This window comes from Leptonotus elevatus, chromosome 18 (genome assembly GCF_054856555.1).
Source record: "Leptonotus elevatus isolate MCC_2025b chromosome 18, RoL_Lele_1.0, whole genome shotgun sequence".
Taxonomy (NCBI): domain Eukaryota; kingdom Metazoa; phylum Chordata; class Actinopteri; order Syngnathiformes; family Syngnathidae; genus Leptonotus; species Leptonotus elevatus.
Window position 1 is genome coordinate 17,605,866 of NC_141256.1, and position 15,288 is coordinate 17,621,153.

A 15,288-nucleotide genomic window follows, 5' to 3' on the forward strand; every position below is an offset into this window, starting at 1 on the left:
TTTCATACATTCTGTACAATGATCTACAATTTTATAAAACATTATTTTGCCTGCACTCGGATCAAAGCCTTAACGAGCAAAACAGGTTTACCCCCCCCCCCCCCCCAGAAATAAATACATAGCAACTAAAGAATGAAATTTTGGCACGCGGAGCCAACGAACGAGGTGGAGATTTTTGTGGCAAAAATCTCCTGGATTGAGTGCACAAACGTCAAGAGTGGAGGGCGATAAACCAAGATGGCGACCGCACGCGCGCTCACACCGCGTTGGTGTTGTTGGCCGAAAAGGCGTGCAAGTTGCCCAGCTGACTCAGGCCGCTCTGGATGTGCGCCACGTGGATCTCCACGTTGTTCTGGAAGCAACTGCAAGCACACAACAACAACGTTGTGTTGAGCAAATGCGGTGCTGTCCAAAGCTGCCCCAGTACATGAAAGACGTCTCTCGAAGAAAACCAAAAGCAGCAAAAGGTTCCGCTTTCACGATTGCACCATCTTATCAGTCATTCCATCTTCTTTTTTTTTTTTTTTAAAGAACACAAATTTATTTTTGAGATTTGGACAAACAAAAAATCCTAATAAGCTTTTTTGAGCCTTGTTTTTTTGATTGCTGCCTTTTTTAAGGAGGTTGCAAAATATTGAAGGTTGCTACAAGCAAGCGACTTCCATGAAAGGTCGGCTCAAGTCACGGAGCGGTGCGGACATTGCGATTGCGCAACAAGCTACCTGAGGTTGGAAGGATCGATGGACGCTTTGATGTCGTCGAGCGACTCCGTTAGCGATTTGAACTCAAAGGAATTCAGGTCTCCGCCGTCGGCCAGGCACTGAAAAACAATACGATTGCCACGAAGGCCACGGGAAGGCAATTGTGCCGAGCGGCGAGCGGCGGGCGGCGAGCGGCGAGCGGGCGTTTGCGCACCTTGATCTGCAGCAGCAGAGCCGTCAGGCGCGAGACGAGATGCGCCAGGCCGCCGTTGCTCACGCTCTGCTGGCTGTCCTTGGACGCGTCGGCGCTCAGCTGCACCATCTGCTGGGCCTCGTCCTCGCAGTGGCGCCGCAGGTCCGCCGGCGGGTCGGCGGCCAGCGCGCCCTGGTCTGGGGACAGCTGCATGCCACGCCGGCGTCAGACACGAGCGAACCGCGCCACGGGAACGGAGCCCGCCGTTTGCTCAACTTGCCTCGCAACAGAACTGCTGCACTTCGTGTAGGACTTTGTTGAGATCTTTATTGAGCTGCTCCAGCTCCAGCACGGTGGACGCGTAGCGCTTCTGGAAGTCCAGCTCGATGGGCAACGCGTACGATTTCTGAAACATCAACGCAAGGCTCGCCTCAACTCGGCATTTCACATCAGAATATGGCAACAACAAAAAACACCTGTTTGTACCATCTTCTCCGCTTCGGTGTTCATTTCTTTCAAGTGCTTGATGTGCTCTTTCTTGATCATCAGGATCTTGGACAACCGTGTCTGGTAACGCGGCAGGAAAATGTCTGCCGTGAGTTTCAAAACAAAATACGCCTCTTCTAAAAAAAAAATTAAAAAAAAGTTTACCACTTGGACCAGGAACTTGACAGGAAAGCCTCCCAGGGTGTCTCCGTCTGCAGCGGGCAGATTGTTCCTCCATGGCGACTGGTTGATGAGAGGGTCGTGGTCCTGGACAGTGGGGGGGGGGGGGGGGGGGGTCAGCGGATGCGATTAATCTTTTCGGGACGTGCGCTTCAAGCTCTTTTTCATCCCGAAGATGCGCAGTACCATGAGGACGGGAGCGCTCGCCGACGTGTAGGGACCTCGAGGTGGCGTCATGATGTTCTGCATGTAGCGCGTGGTGCGCTGCTTCTGGGCAAAGGCGGAAATGGGCATGGTCTCATTGGGCTCGTTGCTCTGGAAGCACAAAAAAATTTTTAAATTAATAAATAGAACGTGCCAAGTGATGAGCAGCAGCTTGAAAAAGTTGTGGTCATAGCTGGCAAGGCAGCACACGCAACCAGCGCGCCTGGCGTACCAGAACTTCATAGTCGGGTACGTTGTGCGTTCCCAGGCCACTGCGGTCAAAGGTCACGCGGTATGTGGCGGCGCTGGTGTCCACCGCGTCGATCTGCCCGGTGAACAAGCCGTCGTGGATGCCTCGCAGTCGAGCTGTTGACACGCGCGACCCAACAACATTTCAACTTGAGTGACAATTCACATTTTTCAAGCAGCGTTGCTAATATCAAAAGAAACATGCATGGAATCCATGATCAAATGTTTGTATTGTGTTTTAATAAGGAACAAAACAAACTTTTTTTATATATATATATATATATATATATATATATATATATATATATATATATATATATATATATATATATATATATATATATATATATATATATATAAAACCGTGGGTCAAAAGTAGGCTGACCGTTGGTGTGTTAAAACATTCTGGAGAGGTTTGAGGACAATTTGACACATTCAATTATGATAAAAACAACAAATATATACTGTATGAATGTAAAAGAATATTTTAGCCTATTTTTCAAATAACCAAATAGACACCTAATGCGTTCAAAAACAAAACGCGCACACACACTGGGATATATCTACTGTTTACAAGTTCGAAATATTGACTTGGGCACTTGCAGCTCAAAGGTTGTGACGGCAGACGTTACCCGTGACTTTGGTTCCAATGATGAGAGGAAGCGGGATCTCATCCGGAAGATCTTTGCAGTTGGACACGTCCGACAGCTTGCGGTGCTGCAGCAGGCGCATCTTTTGTCTCTTCTGCCTCAGCGCCGTCCGCTCCTCAGCAAAGAAGGCTGACGAGCACCTGCACAAAAGCGCCAGCCTTCAATTCCTCATCCAAGAGGGCCGACAAAGGCGTCGGATGTACCGTCTGGGCTTCCCCATCAGCCTCCGGATGGTGCCCCATTCCACCCGGGTCAACTTCCTGGTTCTCAAGGTGGGGAAAGATTCCTTCAGACACAGACAGAAGTCATTGTCGCCCTCGAAAAGAGGCCTGCAAGACAAAAACATTTGCGTATGAAATCGGGACAAAAATCATCGGATCATACGGTTTGCGAGTGTTGAACTTGCCTGTCGATATTGGAATAGAACCATTCGTAGATGCACCACTTGTGAGCTTTGGGCAGCTTGAGGAGGTTTCGTAATCTCAAGCCTATTCTCTGCGACGACTTCTTGTCAGGCGTCACCACACTGGAAAACTTCTGCATGAAAATGCAGAACAGCAGCAGAGATTGACCCTTCAACACCACCACCATCATCATCATCATCGTCGTCGTCGTGCTTATATGAACCATTTTCCAGACCTGCGGTGTGGTGTTGACCCTCTGGCTCCGCCGTGGCGATCTGGACGGGAGCCGCTGCGGTGGATGATCGTCCTCGTACCGACTCCTCTTTGAGCCCCGGGTGGGCTGTGAGGGCAAACGAGGATGTCTGGCATCATGGCGGCCGCATACTTTGAATAATAAGCCGGGAAATATCTTGCCGTTTCCATGGTGAGGGTGGACGGACGACCCCGGGTGTTGTGAGCTCTTGGGAAGGCGTTCTTTTCATTCAGAGTGTTGGACAAACTTCCTTCTGTCGGAGGTCATTTGAAGGACGAGCAAGTCATTCACAATTGATAAGCAAGGTTTCGCTCAAATTCAGGCAGAGGCAGTAGCACTTAAGATTGTACAAATCCTTGGAACGTCGGCCTGCCAACAGTAAATATTCGGTGATTTCTGCAGTCCTCCATGAAAGCAGACTTATTATCTTTGTGTTGAGTGAAAATAAGACATTTACAAACATCCAATGATCAACACGATTGCCTCCCTTACAACAAGCTATGACCCAAACCGGCAAATCCATCATAATCAGTTACCATGAGTGCATTTTCTGCACTGTCAATTTGAAATAATGTCATCTTTTTAAATAGAGGGCTTGATATTAACAATGGTATTCTTAATCAGAGTCATCAATCAATAATAATGAAGAAATAATTGATAATTGTTAGTAACAGCTCGAGATGGAGGCCAACTGAGAAAGTCCACTCTATGTAGTGTCAATGGGATCATTCCAGGTCATGCTACCATAAATGACACAATATTTACCAAAAACAAAACAAAAGACTAAGTAACCACAGTTTCTGGTGAACAAAAATGAGATACTTTGCCCTTTAAACCCTATAAATCCGATAAGAAAAAATGACATGGCGTGTCATTGGTGGGAAAAGTAATGTTTTTGGTTTGAATACCAAATGCTCCCCAGATTGCAATAGTAAGAAAAGAAGCCACATACCTTTTAGACTGACAAGTGCTTCTGCCGAGGAGCCTAAACACGAGATGAGGAAAATGTATACATGCTGTCAATTGTCTTTGAGCAAAACAGTGGCAATGCAAATAGCTGAGCAGCTCTCGGGTCGCCTCCAGCGAGGCCTTCGCCCAAGATCGAGCTGTCAAACGCGGGGAACGTCACGGCGGCAGCTGGCTGGCTGGCAACCGACAACAACCGGCACTTTGTGCAGTACAGGCCGACTCAAATTGCGGGCTGAGAAGTGAAAAGCCGGAAGCTTCTTGCATCCAAATCAATGACACAAAGACGATAACATGGGAAAGTTAATAAGAGTACGAGTAGCACGGCGAGCTAACCTACCTTGCTAAGCGTGGGTGTTTTTAGTCCACTCCCGGGACGCTACGGAGGTCCTTTTGTTATTAGCCGGTGCTAACTAGCGGCTAGGCTAACGTTATTTGTTTACCCAGCGCGAGTACGAGAAACTTGACAAACTCCCCCGTTAGCTTGCGCTAGCCTCTTATGCTAACAAGCATTAGCCTGACCGACTCGGGTGGGGAAGACCGCTGCTGTCTCCCACTTGGTGGGAAATCACAATAATAAAGACTTGGAACTAAATGCGGGAGGCGGCCACGCGGCTGCGAGTTGTTGGGGTTAACAACAAGGCGAAAGTGGGTGCAATTTGGCGTTGGTTTACTCACTCTCGTCCAACAGCTGCTCCATCTCCGCCATCTTGAATGAGCCGCGCCGCTTTTTCAAAGGGTTTGTCAAAATGCATTCTGGGTCGGCAACGCCGCCACAACTGCCAGATCGCAACTTCGACAGAACAGACACTTACTTGCTCCATTTTTTTTTTTTTAGACGTCGCTGCCTCAGTCACATCAAGTGGGCTTCAGTGCTCTTCAAACAAGATGAAGGCGTAACCGCATGAATGCTTTATTATAAAAAAAAAAAAAAAAAAACCGTGAGCACTAGTGTTAAACCACTGTGATTTTAAGCAAAGGCCACGCCAATCACCAGACCTGAATCTGATTGTGCATGCATGTTCACAAGATGAGAAAAACGAAAAGGCAGTGATGAATGGCAAAAAAATAAATAAAAATAATCTCGTCTACAAATCGATATCGTCCTGTTGAAGCTTCTGAGGAAGGCGGCAGTCGTCGCCGAAACTAGTCAAGGTAAAGCACAACCTTTTTAGTCTTAAAAAAAGGAAAAACAACAGGGCGCATAGTGATGACATTTGAAATAACATACACGTTATATGTAACAAAATATTAAAAAGTGATACAAAAAAAAGTTAATTAAACGTTTTGGTCCCTTACAAGCTGGGAAGCATCTACGCAAACAATTGCCGATTTGGATGCAAATAGCCTAAAACATGTTGATCGTTTTATTTCAAATCCGTTGTGGTGAAAAAATGAGAATTGTGAGCATGTCGCAATATTGATGCAACTGACCGTAAATGGCATACACAACACAGGACATTGCTGCTTAGGAAGAGCATTTTATTAATTTTTGCTAGTGAGGAAGAGACAAAAACAATGCAAATATATACATCATGTCAATGGTTGGCGTACACTATTTTAAAATGAAGTCAGGCCTGGTGAGTTTGTCGGTCGCAAATCCTTTAATAAATCAGGCCAGGGGAACCGTTTGTCCTTTAAATGTTTGTGGGGTATGACGATCACTTATGAGTATGATGCTTTTATTGCAGCGGCGTGTTTTTGTCTGTGGTGAGCCCGTTCAAGTACCCCCCCCCCCACTACTTCCCTAAATCTAGCATCCGAGTCGTTGTCTTTCAACAAGGAAAACATAAAAAGCTAATCCATCCCCCCACCCACAATTAACCTGAAAGGGGGATTTCCTAACGGGATCTGCGAACGAGCCAACCCGCTGAAAAGGGACAAAAAGAATACGGGAAGCAACGGCAGGCCCCCGGAAGCGATGGCGCTCACCACAAGGTCGGGTAGTTGAACTTGATCTTCAGGAGATACTTGAGATTGATTTGGGCCACGTCGTACACGATGTATCTGTGGCGACGGCTCAGGAAAAGGAAAGCTGGGCCGGCTAATAATCAAGTGGCGGCGTGGGCGGAAAGGATACTCGTTGTACAGCAGGCTGGTGTCGTCAATGTTGGTGTTGGCGCCCTTGCCCAGCGGCACTTCCACGCCGTCCAAAGTGGTGCTGGCGCTGGATTTGGGAGCGGTTCGACCCAAACCTGCGAGGAAAGACCAAACCCACAAGATCTCTCCGCCACTTTCTTGAAAACAGACAACTTTTCTTTCCTTCAACATGTCGTCTTTCGCCATCATTGACGACATTGGACTCTACTTTACGACTTCCTGCCAAAATACTGTTGTGGATGTCCATAAAAGCTTTTCTCAAAATCGGGAATATGTCATGTTATCAGACTCCATTTTTCCTTTGTAGAATTTTTGGCTGGCTGGCTGCAAACACTTTCTTTTGTTCTTGTAATGACGACTGATTCAAAGTGATTCTAAAGACAAATGAAAATGTTCTTGTCACGTGACAAGTGAGATTGCAAGGTTTTGTGCGAGCGTCGCACCTTTGACGCTGTGTTTGCCCTTTGGTAGTTTGTTGATGTGGGAGGCCTTTTTCAGTTCGTGCCTGCAATCAAGCCAAGACAATTGCAATATCAGTGGGGCGTGGCCTTCTTGCGGCAGCCGCGCAAACGCTCACTCACATGTTGCCGAGGGCCACCTCGGCGAGCAGCAGCATGCCAACGGGGTCCGACTGCGAGGTGTGACAGTAGTTGGCGCTCTTGGACACCATGTCGGCAAAGTACACGCCTTTGCCGAACATGTAACCCGTCTAAGAAGGCACAATTTGGTTCCATGTGAGAAGAAGAGGAAATGGGCGGCCGTGAAAAAGGACAAAGAAAAGCATCTCTCACCACCGGCGCCTCCGGAGGGGCGATGCGAAGACCCTGAGACAGAATGCCGGCGTAGTTGGTGGTCCGCGAGCCGTGCCACAGCAGCTGGCGATTGTGCAGCTCCTCGAAGGGCTGGAAGCGCTGGCGTTCTTCTTCGCGCTTGATTTTGAAAATCTAAAAGCGCGGCGGCCCTTTAACATTTCTCGTCGCGCATTGCGGATTCCGGGTCGGTGCGGAAATGCCGCTTTGAAAGCCCCGCCCATCTCCCGGGTGCGACTTACCTCTTGTACTTCCAGTGTATACGTGTTGTGCGTGGCGGCGTGCGTGTTCTTCACATATTGCAAGATGATGTCCGCCTCCTGCGTGCTCTTGTCCACAACCTGAGGAACAAACATTTGGAAATATGCAAGAGCCAAAAAAGACGAAATCAGCAATCCAAGTGTGGCCTGACCTCAATGTCGGTCTTGAGTTTGTCGTAGTTGATATCGATGGGATCGCTCTGGTGGTCCTGCGCGCCCCCCCTCAGCAGACTGTAAGCCACTTCAATGTCCAACAGGTTGTCCAGCATCTGAACTTTAGCCTGGCGGGCGGCCGTCACGTGCGCACATTGTCAATCCTGCGCTGGTTTTTGTGTGAGCGCAGAAGGAAAGACGAGGATGGCGACGGCGTGCGTGCGTGCGTGCGCGCGCGCGTACCTGAATGTATTCCAGGTTGCTGAGCAGCGGCGGTTTCTTCATGCCAAAGTCGTGCGGGATCAGCGTGTAGAAGCGATTGGACAGATCCAAAATGTGCGACTCGGCCACATGGTCCGACACCGCCTAGATCAAGGAAGACATTACAACTGTAATATCCTTTATTTTTGACCTTTACCATATCATCTTCTTTTCCCATAGTTATAAAAAAATGAATAAAATGACAACTGCATTCTAATTAAATTATAGTTTGGTTTGTCCTAAATATGGCTTTATTCTTAACACAATACTGTACATGTTTTTCTTATCATTTAATTTCTGTGAAATGCTGATTTGTTTTGTAAAAAAAGGACAAACAAGGCTTTTCATCTCTCAATTCATGCCTTTTAGTTTTCTTCACCTAAAACACCTTAACGTAAATAACATTGACAATTTGTTGCATGTTAAATTGCCTTTTTTTTCCCACCTGACACAATTAAAGTTTTACATTGCTTCTGTAATTGGAATGTTTTATTCTCATTATTAAAAATTTTTTGGGTTGTGATATTACAAATATCGTTAGTTAAAATCTACTTTTTCTCTTGCTACATTCTTGTAATATTTGTACGTTATTAATGTAAAATGTTGAATTTCTTACCGCTACTGAACAAAAAAGATTCCATTTCAAATTGCTACTGCCACCTGCTGACGAAAGATGAAACTGCACATAACCTTCTTCACATACACTCCGCGCACATGAAGTCACATGCGCAACAGGACGCGGGAAATTCGAACCCGAATCCAGTCTGAAAACTATTGGCGGGAGTGCCCATTGTGAACAGCTAAGGTGTTAATCAACTAATTAGAAGACATTTCAGTCATAAATGGTCAAATAAAAAAGGCTACTGTAAAGATATTTTGGGGAGAAAAGTTCCATATTTCTTTCTTTTGTGGGACTTTTGCTTGATTTTGGTGCATTTCTTGGTAACAATTGTGTCCAATTGTTCTTTATTTCTCATCAAACTGCAGCATGCTCAATTTTTTGTTTTCTTTTTTGGAATGTCGACTGACCTGCTGCACTTGTGTGAGGAGAGCGTAAGCGCTCTGAATTTGCCTCTTGCTCAGTTTTCCGAGCGGCATCTTCTGGAGGTCGATCTAAAAAGAGGAGCGAGGAAAACGTTGCCATGGTGATGCGCCCGAGTTTGAGCGCGAGCTGAAAGTGTAAAGTGGCCAACCTCAAACTCCACCATGGCCTTCTTCATGCTCTCCACGTCAAAGATGAGCTTGATGAGATCCTGGACGGGTTTGGCCAGCTTGGACTTGGTTCCGGCGGCGGCCGTCAGCCGCTTGACGGCTTCTTCGTCCTGACATTCCAAATATGGTATCAAGGGCAGCTTCCAAGAGGCATGCGCGTGCGTGCGCGCGTGCGCTTGTGGGGGGCCAACCTGTCCGTAGTCGATCTCCAGCGGGTAGAACTTGTTGGGGTACTTGGTGAAGTTGGAGGCTCCCCACTCGTTGCCCGTCTTTTCCTTGTACACCGACAGGAAGTTGTTGAGCGCCGCGTTCTTGTCGGCGATTTTCTCCAACTTGTTGCCCCCGATGGTGGTGCCCACTCGACCCCACGAACGGAACACCCAGTACCTGCGCACAAGGCAAATCAATGGTGTGTGCAAGACGGCCACCGGGGGCAGCGTGTGCGAAAATGGACGGCTGGCGCCGACCTTTTGTGCACGTCGTCCTCCAGCAGCTGCAGTTTGTAGTAGGAGTTGGTTCCCCGCGTGATGTCCACCAGGCCCAGCGTGGCGCTGTACATTTGGCCGTTCTGCTCCAAAACGTGAGCGCTGTTCTCCAGACCTGAGGGCAGAGACGGAAAACAGATCAAGTTGAGGCCACAAATGCGGACGCGGCATTTGAAGTGAGCCTACCTGAGTCGGGATCGACAGCGGCGCCTCCTTTCACCGTCAGCTTCATCTTCTTGGCTTTGCTCTTCCCTGCAACGAGGATCAGTTTCAAGTACGTCGGCGGCTTCCATCCGCGCCGAGCGCTTTACCTTCTTCCTCCTTGACTCTGCCGCCGCGGCCGCCGCCGCTCTTGGCAGCGGCCGCGGCGCCCGACTTGGAGGGCGCGGGGGCGTCGGTCGGCGGGGGGGCCTCCACTTTGACCTGGGCCCCCCACGGCGAGATGGCGTGCAGGGAGAGCAGCTCCTGGAGCGTTTTGCCCGACGACTTGACGTCGGTGAGGAAATCCTCGGAGAGCACGCGCAGGCCCGCCTCTTTGGCCTCCTCCATTTTCTTGCCCATCTTCTCCACCTCCTCTGCGAGCGTCACATGACATGACATGACATGACATGACACGTTGACGCAACAAAAGCGACTTGGCCAGCGTGTGCCGGGGAGTTTCTCACTCTTGGTGCTGATGCAGATTGAGGCCTTGCTGACGGCGCCGCTGATCTTCCCGCCCAGCTCCTCCACGGCCGCCTTGATGTCGTCTTTATTCTTGGTCAGTTTGCCCACCGTCAACACTTTGATGCCGCTCAGAGGTTTGTCTGCGGAACAAACACAAACACGTCCGTCAGACGGAGTCGCGGTTCCCGCCGGGGACGTCCGCCGCGGCCACCGACCCGGGGTTCCGCCCTCCGGCAGCGGCTGAGCGGGGGCGCCCGAGGCGCCGGCCAGAGGCTCGGCTTTGACGGCGGGCTGGCTCGGAGCGGGCGCCTCCTCTTCGGGGTAAACTCGGTCCTGGCGCTTGAACGTGAACTTCTTCAGGAAAGCGAGCTCATGGAATTCCTAAAACAGGAAATAGTGCACGTGTTTGGAGAACATGCGAAGGTGCTTGTTGTGATGTACGAGGAGCAAAAGACGTCTCCTGGAATATCATCCCGGTTTTTTTATTTGACTGACAGAAATAACTGGTGATGCCGTACCCCCCCGGCCGTACCCCCCCGGCCGTACCTTGGGTGTGATCCAGTCTTTGCGTGCGGGCTTGTTGGTTCTGTAGACACACTTGGTCCAGGCCGAGATGTCGCCGGTGCAGTAGTAGGCGTCGCCCTTGAAGAGCAAGTGACCCGAGCACGCCTCGCACGGCTCCAGAGCGCCGAAGGCCATGCCGTCGGCCAAGCTGTCCACCACCTGTCAACGGCACTCGGGTGGGACCAAACGCTTTTTCCCGCCCAACGTGTCGCGGGGGAGGCGCTCGCTCACGTTGGACTCTCCCGACGGGACCTCCTGGCCGTTCGCGATGAGCAGCTCCTTCATGTCGTTGACGGAACAATGCTTCTTCAGCTTGTCTTTAATGCCCCAGATCAGCTGACTTTGGTCCTGTCGCCAGACTGGCGTGAGCGGCGGGCAGCGGCGACACGCGCGGCGCAACACAAGTCAACGTTACCTTCAGCTGCTCTTCCAATTTCTTCTTCTCCTCTTCGTCCTCCTTCTTCTGCTTCTTTGACACTCCGTCCACCTCTTCGTTTTTGCGCTTCCTGCGAGAGGCGCAAAGACGTCTTTTTTTGGGGCTCTGACATTAAAAACAACTTTTCTGCTTTCTCAAAATAGCAAATGAGATTTTCGACGTCAAAATGACTTCATTTTCCATGTTTATTTCTGAATCAATATAAATAGTCACATTTATTTTCACAAATACTACTGAAGCTTCGAGTTGGTGGCATTTGTGTCAAATATTAAAAAAAGAAGAAGAAGAAAGTTTCAGATTTGTTATATTTCATTATCATTCATAAAAAATATTTCCCACTTTTTAATATCGTCATTTATTTATTTGTGTCCACTTGAAATATTTTGTGTTCATTGTTTTAAAAAAATATATTTCATTCATTTCAAACGGTTGTACATATTACTTATCATTTTTGCATAGATTTGTTGACAAAAGTCCTCAAGTCATTCTTGAGGTACCGTATCTTGATGAAAAAAAAATATATATATATATATTTGGTTTTGCTTGTGGTAACGTTTTTCTTAATTTGGTTTGCGTTATCAAGCGGGCTTCGTTTACTCAATAACGCGCGTTGAAGGCCAACTTCGAAACGATCTTTTCTTTTTGTATTCTTACTAAAAACATGTCTCCACTTGAAAGGGCCCAAAAAGGCAAATATGAGAAGGGTTGTGTTTTGGCGCGTTTGCGGCGAGGAGGCGGCGCGGTTGTTCTCACCCTTGGCCTTGAAGCGTCGGCAGCGTCTTCTTGAGCTGGTCCTTGTCTTCGGACCTCAGCGTGTTGAAGCCCTTGAGCTGGGCGCCGCAGTACTCGGCCTTGAAGTCCAGTTCCTCCCTGCGGCCCACGAAGCAGGCCGTGTGGTACCAGCGGTCGATCAGGCCCAGCTGAGGCTTCTCCGGGTCCACCGTCTTCTTGGACACGCGGATCTGATCCTGCCGGTTAAGCCGGAAAAGTCAACGGGCGGCCCCGATGATCGCACTTCTTACGCATTCCGCTCGCTCGTCCATTTTGGAGAGCCAGCATCAACTGTTTGATGTTTGGTGGCGCAATAGCAGTTTTTGCCAGCCAGAAGTCGGTGGGATGCCCACTGGTGACTTTTATTTGCGGAGGGAACGATTGCTTTGGATTCCAAACAAAAGGCAAGTCGCATGGATCGAGGATGGACTGCGGTGCGATGAACATAGAAATGGGATTTGGCAAGAAAACAATCTTGATAGCGGGCCAACATGACGACAAACCTTTTCTATTTTCATCTCGCAGCCTTTGCAAGTGCTGCGGTTGGATTTGGCGTATTCCACCGCAAAGCCGTTGAGCGTCTTCTCCCCTCCCGCGCCGCCTTTCTTACCGCCTTTCCCTACGAGGGAAGACGAGAGCAAACGGCGATCAACGAGCGGCCGCTTGAGCGCAATTTCGCGAGGCCTGGGAACGGGGACCGACCGCCTCCGGCAGCTCCGCCGCTTTCGATGGCCTTCTTGACCTTCTCCTGGTCTTCCCAGCGAAGGGCGGAGAAGCCGTCGATGTCGGAGGGCGACTGGGCCGCCGCTCGCAGCCAGAAGCAGGAGAAGTGATGCCAATGTGGGACCTTGCCATCGAACATGGGTGACTGGCACGAGGAAAAGGAGCAAAGAAAAGCCAGGCATGATCACGTCGTCGCCATACATTTATTCCGAGATACGACACAGCACAATCTCACGAGTACGTCATTTCCAAAAGGGAAAACTTCAGTTTGACGGTTTAAAGCCGACAGAGTTGTCCAAGCAATCGTCCAGATTCCAAAATGTTGCACGCCGCCTCATACTCGTTTAGCGTCAATCATGGCACGTTGCTTCGACCTCTTGCTGTTCATTTATAGTTTGAGGTGTCACGAAAGCAAGTCCAAGTCACGCTTCTTCTTGTTCCTTTACACAAGCAAAGTGCATATTTTGCCACGACCGGCAACGCGTCGCCACCTAGTGCTATTTTGCCGTGAATCGCTCAAGAACTACAAGTCCAAATTCCGCGCCCGTGCACCAGCTTGCGGCCGAGTGGTGAGCACAATTGTCCTGAACGTGCTGTCGTGGGTTCGAACCACGCTCTGTTCATATGTTGACATATGTTCATTTCTTGCCACCTTGCGCTTGAAGGTTATGGTTAGGATGGTTATGCCGACAACAGCCGATTGTCTTTGGCTAAACAAAATGAAAACTTCCAAGTCACAAAGGCGCTGAAGCGAGGCAGGAACCGCACAGCACAAACACTCGTTTTCTCGACTATGTGATCAGAAACAAGTGTTTTGGTGAAACCTGATGACGAGAGAAATCGAGCCTTTCTTGTGGTAGGTTTGGTGCTTCCGGAGATGCTTAAAAGCAGGTTCAAGAAAGCAAAAAGCCCTACCAGAGTTTGGCTTTAGCCACAGGTGCTGCTCGACGTAATGACCCCGTTCACCTGCCGGTTGTGTACAAACACCTGCAGGTAAAGCCAAGCCGTGACAGGGTTGTTGTTGTTTTTAACTTAGTTTCTGGACCAGGATTTCCCATCTCTGGGTGCTTCTATTGACAATTCCGAACATTTGTGATATTTCCGCAATGTGACGCCCCTTACTGGGTGAAAACAAACAGCATTGAAGGCTGTCGATAAAAGTTGTTGGCTGTTCCGACCATAACCTGATAAAAAGTCCATTTTCATCACACGTTTTTTCATCGGTGAAAATGTGTCAAAGCGTGCAAGCGGGCGGTTCGAAATGGAGGCTAACCAGGACCAGCGTGCTTTATAGAGAGCACTTCCTAAATGTTTTGGGGGTGTGATCAAATGTATGCTTTCGTTTTAGGCCTTAACCATCTTGCACGTGTGATGAAAATGGAATCGCTTTTAAAGGCTGTCGTCGTTCACTGTCCTCTCTTTTCGTTGCACAATTGAACGCCCCATTTACACACACGAAAAAACGCCTTTAACTGTACGTTAAAGGCGAGAGAATGTGAACTTTATTCAACGATAACGCGCCATATTGTCCCCCGCGAAAAAAGGTCTTAGGTGGCGGTTAGCCGCTTAGCTGGAGTGTTCCTGCTTTGAGAATCGCCGCCGGCCGACGCTACCTGCACCATGATGGCCATTCGGAGCGAGTCTTTGGCGATGTTTTCTTTGCACTTCTTGCACGACGCGCGGCCGCTCTTGGCGTACTCGGCCTTGTACAGCTTGTCCTCTTGACCCTCCGCCATGTTTCTTTTCTTTTTGTCCGGAAAAGTGACGAAGAGAAAGCTGGCAAAAGTTCGCTGTTAGGCAGCCAGGCAGACAACAATCAGATCAGAGGCGCAAAGCCCGCGTGCTTGAGTGCTGGCCTGCTCAAAGAGAGCGAGAGAGAGCGAGAGAGAGAGAGAGAGAGAGAGAGAGAGCAATCAAAACAGGAGGGCTCATTCTCCATCGCTTTTCACAGTCCGACGCCAAACGCGAACGTCTGCCTCCATGTTTACGCTTCCCAACGCAACATTTTCTCAAATAATTCCTCGCGTGCTTCGCCACTCTTATAGCAAGCTCATCAAAATCAACCGTTTCACTAATTCCAAGTTCTAAAGGATCGTATTTGTCTAGTGGCGATTAAAGGCAGATTCTTTATCAGGTTCCGACATCGACGTGATCAATTCATTATTGCAATTGTTGGTTCATAATTATCATTTTGAAGTGAAAGCCTTCAAATAAGCACGAAATAACAGCATGATAACACGATTGGCATCATTTCCACTTTATGATCCATCTGTAATGAATAGACGATCAGGCCCCGCCGCAGACAGCACTAATCGAGTGGAGCGTAATCGTCCACAAGCGACAGGAACAGCTCGCTCGATTAGCTTTCACTTTTACCTCAACGTCCGTAATGCGTCGTGAACAGAAACCACCGGCGTGCTTGCACGTTTTTTTTTTTTACAACTTCAGAAACAAACCCAATAAAAACGCAATCATCGTATCCACTTCAACACATTTATTGCAGGTTACACTTGGCCAGTTATATGTTTCTCAGTGATGGAAATCTGCATACATGATTCAAAA

General features: G+C 48.8%; 2 protein-coding genes across 3 annotated transcripts; both read right to left on the minus strand.

Moving 5' to 3' along the window:
* Window positions 1–111: 111 nt before the first annotated feature.
* lin9 (lin-9 DREAM MuvB core complex component) lies at window positions 112–5,155 on the minus strand. 2 transcript variants are annotated; one of them, XM_086061780.1, is made up of 15 exons: window positions 4,965–5,155; window positions 4,273–4,305; window positions 3,482–3,573; window positions 3,303–3,407; window positions 3,070–3,200; window positions 2,867–2,992; window positions 2,646–2,803; window positions 1,997–2,130; window positions 1,747–1,875; window positions 1,546–1,647; window positions 1,381–1,461; window positions 1,175–1,300; window positions 916–1,101; window positions 723–820; window positions 112–362 (listed from the first exon to the last, which is right to left on the minus strand). In XM_086061780.1, exons 1-15 carry the CDS (start codon window positions 4,993–4,995, stop codon window positions 257–259), a joined length of 1,638 nt encoding a protein of 545 aa, XP_085917906.1. In that variant the 5' UTR covers window positions 4,996–5,155; the 3' UTR covers window positions 112–256. The 2 variants fall into 2 exon arrangements, with proteins under 2 accessions (XP_085917906.1, XP_085917907.1); XM_086061781.1 differs by lacking the exon at window positions 4,965–5,155 and adding an exon at window positions 4,627–4,958.
* Window positions 5,156–5,747: 592 nt separating this feature from the next.
* parp1 (poly (ADP-ribose) polymerase 1) lies at window positions 5,748–14,974 on the minus strand. The gene is made up of 23 exons (XM_086061629.1): window positions 14,340–14,974; window positions 12,706–12,871; window positions 12,507–12,622; window positions 11,986–12,200; window positions 11,212–11,302; window positions 11,028–11,144; window positions 10,779–10,955; window positions 10,448–10,613; window positions 10,232–10,372; window positions 9,878–10,141; window positions 9,753–9,818; window positions 9,549–9,681; window positions 9,273–9,468; window positions 9,063–9,191; window positions 8,899–8,982; window positions 7,852–7,974; window positions 7,608–7,736; window positions 7,438–7,536; window positions 7,178–7,330; window positions 6,968–7,095; window positions 6,830–6,891; window positions 6,367–6,481; window positions 5,748–6,293 (listed from the first exon to the last, which is right to left on the minus strand). The coding sequence occupies exons 1-23, from the start codon at window positions 14,460–14,462 to the stop codon at window positions 6,215–6,217; spliced, it is 3,072 nt and encodes a 1,023-aa protein (XP_085917755.1). The 5' UTR covers window positions 14,463–14,974; the 3' UTR covers window positions 5,748–6,214.
* Between the last annotated feature and the right edge of the window lie 314 nt (window positions 14,975–15,288).

Excerpts from the sequence above, each read along its gene's own strand:
- parp1 (XM_086061629.1), bottom strand. The coding sequence starts at position 14,462 with ATGGCGGAGGGTCAAGAGGACAAGCTGTACAAGGCCGAGTACGCCAAG. Across the intron at positions 7,975-8,898 it reads TCCTCACACAAGTGCAGCAG|GCGGTGTCGGACCATGTGGC; the intron begins GTCAGTCGACAT and ends TCCTTGATCTAG. Across the intron at positions 6,892-6,967 it reads GAGGTGGCCCTCGGCAACAT|GCACGAACTGAAAAAGGCCT; the intron begins GTGAGTGAGCGT and ends GCTTGATTGCAG.
- lin9 (XM_086061780.1), bottom strand. The coding sequence starts at position 4,995 with ATGGCGGAGATGGAGCAGCTGTTGGACGAGA. Across the intron at positions 3,201-3,302 it reads GGGTCAACACCACACCGCAG|AAGTTTTCCAGTGTGGTGAC; the intron begins GTCTGGAAAATG and ends ATTTTCATGCAG. Across the intron at positions 1,462-1,545 it reads TCAAGTTCCTGGTCCAAGTG|ACACGGTTGTCCAAGATCCT; the intron begins GTAAACTTTTTT and ends CCGCGTTACCAG.